The 9205-nt window shown below is 41.1% G+C and overlaps 1 protein-coding gene across 1 annotated transcript; it reads left to right on the top strand.

The window, feature by feature from the left end:
* Window positions 1–3863: 3863 nt before the first annotated feature.
* Window positions 3864–7773, top strand: adra2c (adrenoceptor alpha 2C). The gene has a single exon (XM_017710132.2). The coding sequence runs from the start codon at window positions 4190–4192 to the stop codon at window positions 5477–5479; it is 1290 nt and encodes a 429-aa protein (XP_017565621.1). The 5' UTR covers window positions 3864–4189; the 3' UTR covers window positions 5480–7773.
* Window positions 7774–9205: the final 1432 nt, after the last annotated feature.

The following is a 9205-nucleotide window of genomic DNA, read 5'->3' as shown; positions in this document are numbered from 1 at the left end:
TTCTTGCTTTCTTTCTTTCTCTTTCTCTCTCTTTCTCTCTAACTTTCTTTCTTTCTTTCTCTCTTTCTTTCCTTCTTTCTTTCTCTTTTTCTCTTTTTTTGTCTTTCTCTTTCTTTCTTTCTCTCTTGCTTTCTTTCTCTCTTTCTCTCTTTCTTCCTCTCTTTCTTGCTTTTTTTCTCTCTTTCTCTCTTTCTTGCTTTCTTTCTCTCTTTCTTTCTTTCTCTCTTTCTCTCTTTCTTTCTCTCTTTCTTGCTTTCTCTCTTTCTTGCTTTCTTTCTTTCTTTCTCTCTTTCTTTCTTTCTCTCTTTCTTGCTTTCTTTCTCTCTTTCTTGCTTTCTTTCTTTCTTTCTCTCTTTCTTGCTTGCTTTCTTTCTCCCTTTCTTTCTTTCTCGCTTTCTTTCTCTCTTTCTTGCTTTCTTTCTCTCTTTCTCTCTTTCTTTCTTTCTCTCTTTCTTTCTTTCTCTCTTTCTTTCTTGCTTTCTTTCTTTCTTTCTCTCTTTCTTTCTTTCTCCCTTTCTTGCTTTCTTTCTTTCTCTTTCTCTGTTTCTTACTTTCTTTCTTGCTTTCTTTCTCTCTTTATCTCTTTCTTGCTTTCTTTCTCTTTCTTTCTCTCTTTCTTGCTTTCTTTCTTTCTTTCTCTCTTTCTTGCTTGCTTTCTTTCTCCCTTTCTTTCTTTCTCGCTTTCTTTCTCTCTTACTTGCTTTCTTTCTCTCTTTCTCTCTTTCTTGCTTTCTCTCTTTCTTTCTTTCTCTCTTTCTTTCTTGCTTTCTTTCTTTCTTTCTCCCTTTCTTGCTTTCTTTCTCCCTTTCTTGCTTTCTTTCTTTCTCTTTCTCTGTTTCTTGCTTTCTTTCTTTCTTGCTTTCTTTCTCTCTTTATCTCTTTCTTGCTTTCTTTCTCTCTTTCTTTCTCTCTTTCTTGCTTTCTTTCTTTCTTTCTCTCTTTCTTGCTTGCTTTCTTTCTCCCTTTCTCTCTTTCTTGCTTTCTTTCTCTCTTTCTCCCCTTCTTTCTCTCTTTCTTGCTTTCTCTCTTTCTTGCTTTCTTTCTCTCTTTCTCTCTTTCTTGCTTTCTCTCTTTCTTTCTTTCTCTCTTTCTTTCTTTCTTTCTCTCTTTCTCTCTTTCTTGCTTTCTCTCTTTTTTGCTTTCTTTCTTTCTTTCTCTCTTTCTTTATTGCTTTCTTTCTTTCTCTCTTTCTTTCTTGCTTTCTTTCTCTCTTTCTTGCTTTCTTTCTTTCTCTTTCTCTCTTTCTGGCTTTCTTTCCCTTTTGTCTCTTTCTTGCTTTCTTTCTCTTTCTCTCTTTCTTGCTTTCTCTCTTTCTTTCTTTCTCTCTTTCTCTCTTTCCTTCTTTCTTTCTCTTTTTCTCTTTTTTTGTCTTTCTCTTTCTTTCTTTCTTGCTTTCTTTCTCTCTAACTTTCTTTCTTTCTTTCTCTCTTTCTTTCCTTCTTGCTTTCTCTTTTTCTCTTTTTTTGTCTTTCTCTTTCTTTCTTTCTCTCTTGCTTTCTTTCTCTCTTTCTCTCTTTCTTCCTCTCTTTCTTGCTTTTTTTCTCTCTTTCTCTCTTTCTTGCTTTCTTTCTCTCTTTTCCCCTCTTTCTTGCTTTCTTTCTTTCTCTTTCTCTCTTTCTTTCCTTCTTTCTTTCTCTTTTTTTGTCTTTCTCTTTCTTTCTTTCTTTCCTTCTTTCTTTCTCTTTTTCTCTTTCTTTCTCTCTTTCTTCCTTTCTTTCTTGCTTTCTTTGTCTCTTTCTTCCTTTCTTTCTCTCTTTCTTTATTTCTCTTTTTCTTTTTTTCTTTCTTCCTTTCTTTCTCTCTTTGTTTCCTTCTTTCTTTCTCTTTCTTTCTTTCTTTCTTTCCTTCTTTCTTTCTCTTTTTCTCTTTTTTTGTCTTTCTCTTTCTTTCTTTCTTGCTTTCTTTCTCTCTTTCTTTCTTTCCTTCTTTCTTTCTCTTTTTCTCTTTTTTTGTCTTTCTCTTCCTTTCTTTCTTCCTTTCTTTCTTGCTTTCTTTGTCTCTTTCTTCCTTTCTTTCTCTTTCTTTCTTTCTTTCCTTCTTTCTTTCTCTTTTTCTTTCTTCCTTTCTTTCTCTCTTTCTTTCTTTCTCTTTTTCTCTTTTTTTCTTTCTTCCTTTCTTTCTCTCTTTGTTTCCTTCTTTCTTTCTCTTTCTTTCTTTCTTTCTTGCTTTCTTTCTCTCTTTCTTCCTTTCTTTCTTGCTTTCTTTCTCTCTTTCTTCCTTCCTTTCTTTCTTGCTTTCTTTCTCTCTTTCTTCCTTCCTTTCTTTCTTGCTTTTTTTGTCTCTTTCTTCCTTTCTTTCTCTCTTTCTTTCTTTCTTTCCTTCTTTCTTTCTTCTTCTCTTTTTTTCTCTTTCTTCCTTGCTTTCTTTCTCTCTTTCTTCCTTACTTTCTTTCTCGCTTGCTTTCTTGCTTTCTTATTCTCAAGAGCAAATGATCCCACAATAAAATATGACGAAGTCTGCGTGTTTGACACATACGGTAAGGTATTATAAGGTATTAAACTATGTAAAAATGGGGGGGGGGGGGGGGGGGTTAAGTAAATGTATGTATTTATATATATATATATATATATATATATATATATATATATATATATATATATATATATATATATATATATAAAAATACATTTATTTATTTAACGAGGGCCATAAAATTGTCATACATGCTCATACCTGGTACACATTGCAAGAAATTATACTTGATATGTATGATCAATAAAGCGCTACTAAAAATATGAAATGGGAAATAAATATCACACTTTGAAGTTTATTTATTTACACTACAGTACAATGAGCAGTGGTGGACGGTAACTCAGTGAATGTAATTTGTTACTGTGCTGAATTTCTACAAACACCATTTCATTTTATAGTAAATGAGTTTGGGCTGGTTTATGTTTATGAACAGACGCCTACAGATCAACATAGTAAAGGAGCTCATCTGTGATCCTGAGTTTAAAGCCAGTTTTTATTCAACTTAAACTTGGAACTAAGTTGTAAATAAATCTGAAACTGAAACTTTGCTTGTGTGTAAAAAGTGATTTCAGAGCCACTCGGTTCTCCCTGATGGAAACTGTTTACCTTCAGTGTTTTGTGCTTCTGATCATTTTAATAGACGTCAGCGTCACTAATTAATGACGTTCTATTAAAAGACTGGTTTACCAAGAGAGACGCTGGAGGACTTTCACCTGAAATGAGTTCATGAAGCCAGTCTGGTTATAAAAATGATAACAGGACATCAGAGCCAGAATTACTCTTTTAGTACTTTTACTTTATACTTAAGTACATTTGAAGGTAAATACTTTAGTACTTTTACTCAAGTGGAGGTCTAAAGGGAGGAACTTCTACTTTTACTGGAGGAATATTTTACCTTGGGGGTCTCGACTTTAACTCAAGTACAGGGTTTGTGTACTTCGTCCAGCACCGACAATGACACATCCCCACCTGCCCTGTTGGGAACTGAAATTAATTATGTTTAATAAACGCTACACAAAAACCAAAGTTGGTCACAATGACGGAATACGGGTGGGAAAAATACAGCCTCTTCTTCGAGTTACAATAGTGACATCCAGCGAGGGGCAGAGACGCAGCGCGGACCTTCGCAACACCTTCATTTTAGTGGGAAACAAAGCATTTAAACATTTTTCCCCTGTAAACAGAGTTTCAGAAGTCTTGTAGGCAAAGAGCTCAGCGCCCCAGTGCCTCAGAGTCAGAGCCGCCTTTCTTTCTTTCGTTATTTATTCATTTCTTTTGGTTTTCCAGAGGCGGGGCGGAGCTCGGCTGCCTTAACGTGGGCAGCACGTGGGCAACGAGTCCGAGAGAGCGAGAGAGACGGAGAGAGCGGGAGGGAGGGATGTAGGGAGGGAGAGAGAAAGAGAGACGAATGAATATCGCGTGGGGAACAGAGCAGGCTGGTGTGAAGAATGACGGTGACGGTCACGTCGAACCGTCCACGGGTCAGGACGCTCTGATTGCCCGTGATTGGATGACGATCTGGTCTGGATAATAAGGAATTCTCAGAGCGAGAGAGGTGGATGTGGATGACACTAAGAGTCTGGCCGAAAGAAGAGAGGACACGAGAGAAAAACCACCACAAAAAGCCACCACAGCCATCAAGAAGAGATGTAACCTGCACTGCCATTCAAAAAGAAAGGCTACAAGAAAGGAGTTTCCGAACAAAGAGCTCTTCAAAATGGATAACTTAAGTTTAACCGAAGAAGTGGACAGTTTTAATTCCAGCTCCTTTGGGAACTCCACCAGTGAGTACTCCATGCCCACCATCATAGGACTGGCAGGACTGGTAAGCTTTCTCATCTTGTTTACTATAGTCGGGAATGTGCTGGTCGTGATCGCCGTTCTTACGAGCAGAGCACTCAAACCACCCCAGAACCTTTTCCTTGTGTCCCTGGCCAGTGCTGACATCCTGGTGGCCACCCTGATAATGCCTTTCTCCTTAGCTAATGAACTAATGGGTTACTGGTTATTTGGGAAAGTTTGGTGCGATATCTACTTGGCGTTGGACGTTCTTTTCTGCACGTCATCCATTGTGCACCTGTGCGCCATAAGCTTGGACAGGTACTGGTCCGTGACACAGGCGGTCGAGTACAACCTGAAGCGGACGCCTCGCCGACTGAAGGGCATGATCGTGGTGGTGTGGCTGATCTCGGCCGTGATCTCCTTCCCCCCGCTCATCTCTATGGACCGGAAGGACCAGAATGTGAACGTGAAGCCCCAGTGCGAGCTGAACGACCACACGTGGTACATCCTGTACTCGAGCTTTGGCTCCTTCTTCGCCCCCTGCGTCATCATGATCCTCGTCTATGTCCGGATCTACCAGGTGGCTAAGACGCGCACCCGGAGCATGTCAGAGAAGCGGCACGACACGGATGGCGGGGCTGAGGCACCGCGCCTGGAGAACGGCCTGAGCCAGGACGACTTGAGCCGGGAGAACGGGCACTGCACCTCGCCGCGTCCCGGTGAGCCCAGGCCTGGAGAGGAGGATCCAGATGTGGACTTGGACGACAGCAGCTCTTCTGATGAGAAGGCCAAGCGGCCGCACCACGAGCCGACCTCCAGCCGGAAAGACCGCAGGGCCAGCCGCAAAAACAGTTCTAGCTCCAAGCACTCCAGCCGCAAGTCCCGCGCCAGCAGCAAGTCCCTGGACCTGTTCTCCTCCAGGAGGAAGAGGAGGAACACCATGTCCAGGAAGAAGATCTCGCAAGCGAGAGAGAAGCGCTTCACCTTTGTGCTGGCAGTAGTCATGGGCGTGTTCGTGGTCTGCTGGTTCCCCTTCTTCTTCAGCTACAGTCTGTATGGAATCTGCCGGAAGCCCTGTGAGATCCCCAGGCCCCTCTTCAAGTTCTTCTTTTGGATCGGCTACTGTAACAGCTCCCTCAACCCCGTCATCTACACCATCTTTAACCAGGATTTTCGCAGAGCGTTCCAGAAGATCCTCTGCAAGTCCTGGAAAAGGTCTTTTTAGAGGAGCGTAGTGACACAACAGCACCGAGTTCAGGTGACAGACAAAAAAGCCATTGGATGTTTACGAAAACAGAGACGTCTCTTGTGCACGTTGTGGCAGCACTACTCAGACTCCACTGCCCCCCCTGCATTTATGCCTTGACAATCTTCCCACTACATAGATATTCATAACAATCTGTTTTATTTTATAAGGCTCTGGGCTCTGTAAGGACAGCTGCTGTGGACTGTGTGTACTTACAGTAGCAAGATCTTTCAAAAACGCCCACCTAAAACTGGGCAGCACTGTACTGTATATGCGGAAACAGGCTTATCTTAATTACAGCCACAGGCACTTCTGACTTATCAAGAGACATATTTATGATGAGTTTGCACATATGGCTTTTCTCTTTGGGACTAGAGGGCTATGAAACATGAAAGGCCATTTCCTTTTGAAAATGTGATAAAAAAGGGGAAAGGTAAAATGAGTTATGTGGCTGAACGCTGCTTCTCTCCAGGAGACTTAAACAAAACGGACACTGCTGGTTAGGGAGTAGGGGAGCTTTACGCTCTGCAGAGGGATGTCACTGAAAGACAGATGAGATGTGGGCTTTGCTGACTATTGCCAAGCACCTTTTGAGAAAGCAAAGCCCTGGCAGAACAGGGCTTCATTACCGTAACTGTCCGTCAACACATGTGCTTTTGAATCAACACACTGGATTGCTGCTGACACTCTTTACCACTGAATGCCATTAATGAGAAGAGGTATTTGCATTGTTTGGTCAAATCAAGCTGTATATGATCTTAAACAGTTCTAAGTATTTATATGACATCACTGCTCTTCAGAATTTTTCTTATCTGCTGATGTTCTTCTGTGCTCACGCTTGTTGGTTGTATCACGTTGTACTATGGCGTTGCATATGACACTGTATGATATACATTACAAAAGGGCAAAACCATTTTTTTCATATCTTTTTGTTTTCTGTACGTTCTAAAAAGTCTTGGCCTTCTTGGGTATGGAGCTCTTATTTTGTTTTCTGTCCCATCTTATTGTGATATGTTGGAAATGACCAACAAGGTCACCACAAGCACATTTGATGATGTTCAAAAAATAAACAAATTACACTTCTACTTACCGCTACGAACACAGTGTAAGGTCACTCTTCTGTGCTTCTTTCTCCGCTGCTTCTGGCTTTGATCTCAACTAGGTTTGAGACCAGGCTCATTTAGTAAAATCTTCAGATTAGAGTCGGCAGGAAGACTGAAGCCGGTCTGATGAATTGTTTTCAACTGCAAACCCAATGCTTAAGGTCCTCTAGAGGGGTGGGAGGATTGGGAGGGTTGGAGGTCTCCTGATTATGATTAATGTGTGGTAGTAATAAGCAGCTAATGTGTTCTTCTCTCTTCGCACAACCTGAGAGTGACTTGAACACCCCTTCCGCTCATTAGTGGGAACGTACAGATCATTGGAGAGGTTAAATAAAGTAACTTCATTGCAGAATGGTCCTGGGTTGCTGCCCTCTTTCATCAGAGCAACAGGGGACATAGTGTCAGAGAGTCAAAGGGAGAAGAACCCCAGCCAAGACACGCAAACTCCCACTGACCCTGCCACTACAGAGTGACATCTCAGTCTATTAGAGCTGAAGTACATGGGATGGTGAGTTGAAAGGTCACAAGATGCTGTGTGAATTTGAAATTTGAAGGAGGGGAACATCAGAGAAAATGTCTATTCAAAGCCCGTTCAGAACAATGTGCTTCGCCAAATCAGGAATGTCAGTGGTGCAGCTGGTTTCGTACGTAATCGGTAATGTCAATGAGCCAGTCAGTTTCACATGGAAACGCAAAAGCAGCAATGTTTTGTAATTAATCTCTGAAAGCTGTCAGTTATGTAAGAGTTATTTGGCAAAAGATAATGACAAAATAATCAAATTCACCGTGTCTGCAGGAATGCTGCATTCTCATTTAATATCTCTCCTTTCATGGTACATGCCATCCTTTAAATGCCTGGGTTTGTCTAAATTGCACGTTGAGCTTCTATTCAAGCTAAGACATCGTGGAGGGGCTGTAAAGGGATGAAAGGCCTTGCCTAAATCATTATTCATCCCTAGTGATGCTGCAGCAGACACTCAACGCCACTACAAACATCTCCGTCAAAAGCCCAAGAAACGAAAAGCCGTAGTGAATTGTACTGTTTATGCATCTTTGATGAATATTTTACTGAGTAGTGTTAAGCATCAAATTCTAAGCCTCACTGAGGAAAACTGTCAGATCATGAATATGGCAATTATCTAAAACAATAATTATGAATAAACTGTTATTTGCTGGCGTTGTGTCTTCTCATTCTTGTTGTAAACAAAAAGCTAAACCCATCTTGAGTGAATGTGTGAGGTAACTCATGCCTGTCTCAGGGAAAAAGAAGGAAGAAGTCAGAGAGAGGGATCTGCATGACATTTCTTGGCATATTTAATGCTGGCAGTACACCCACAGCTGTGACCCAAGAATGACCTCTCAATCTGTGCTCATCTTAACTTCTTCATGAGTTGAAAAACGAATTGCATGTCATGCAAGTGCTGCGTTGTGGGTCTGCGAGCATTGCCGTCAATGAGATGACATTTTCCAAACACAATTTAATGCAATTTGCATCTCTATCAGCAGCTTCAAACAACTGTAAGCAGTTCCCAGTGGGACTCATTCTCAGGGGTTTTCAGAAGACTTTTATGTGCACAGCACAGGCTTTTATGTGCACAGCAGGATCGGATCCAGTCTGTAGAGAGGTTTACCAGTAAACCTGCATAGTCCTTCTAGGAAAAGGTGAGAGATAGCAAAAGTATTTCCAATGAAATGCAGCATGGCAGGCATTTATCTGCTGTGCAGATCGCTAAAGGCCAACAGGCTCTTCTCATCCCTCTAACCTGGGCCTAGATCAAAGATCATCGTATTACAGAAGGTATCAGCTGTAACCGTTCAGTTAGTCAGTTAAAATCTCCCTAATCTTATCAATGGTGCGCTGCCCCCCAGCCAATTTCATTAAGATTCCCTGATATCTTCACTATCAGGTGTTTATTACGTCATCCTTCTGTTAAGACTGAAATGTAAGCTAGCACGCTGAATGCAATTAAGAGTCACTTGTGTGATCTTATCAAACAAGGAGAACCGGCGGCTGCAGCTGACACATGACATCATCAGTGACGGACTTGACTCAGAGGAATGACCTGAGCTTCGCTGAACTTTCGGCCCATCGTTGCCATAGAGACAAGCATGACATACAGCATGATTTCCCGTGTTCACCTGTTCATCGGTTCCCTAAATGTAGATGTATGCAAAATAAGTACATATACTTTACAGAGAACATGCTTCTGCAAATTTTAATGCTCAATTACTGTTTATTTTCTGAATTGAATCTGAATAGATATCTATCTATCTATCTATCTATCTATCTATCTATCTATCTATCTATCTATCTATCTATCTATATATATATATATATATACACACACACACACACACACACACACACACACACACACACACACACACACACACATCTTCTAAGCTGGTTCTCTTTGTGGGTCGTGGGGGTGCTGGAGCCTATCCCAGTGGGCCGAAGGCTGGATACACCCTGGTCACCAGTCCATTGCAGGACTAATATATATATATATATATATATATATATATATATATATATATATATATATATATATTACACACACACACACACACACTTTTCTGTCTGGGACTGTTCACGCGGCTA

This window comes from Pygocentrus nattereri, chromosome 5, assembly GCF_015220715.1.
Source record: "Pygocentrus nattereri isolate fPygNat1 chromosome 5, fPygNat1.pri, whole genome shotgun sequence".
NCBI classification, from domain to species: Eukaryota; Metazoa; Chordata; class Actinopteri; order Characiformes; family Serrasalmidae; genus Pygocentrus; species Pygocentrus nattereri.
The sequence above is the reverse complement of the archived record's forward strand: the minus strand, read 5'-3'. Positions and strand labels throughout refer to the sequence as shown.

Bases quoted from the DNA above. Each gene is read 5' to 3' on its own strand.
- adra2c (XM_017710132.2), top strand. From the start codon at position 4,190: ATGGATAACTTAAGTTTAACCGAAGAAGTGGACAGTTTTAATTCCAGC.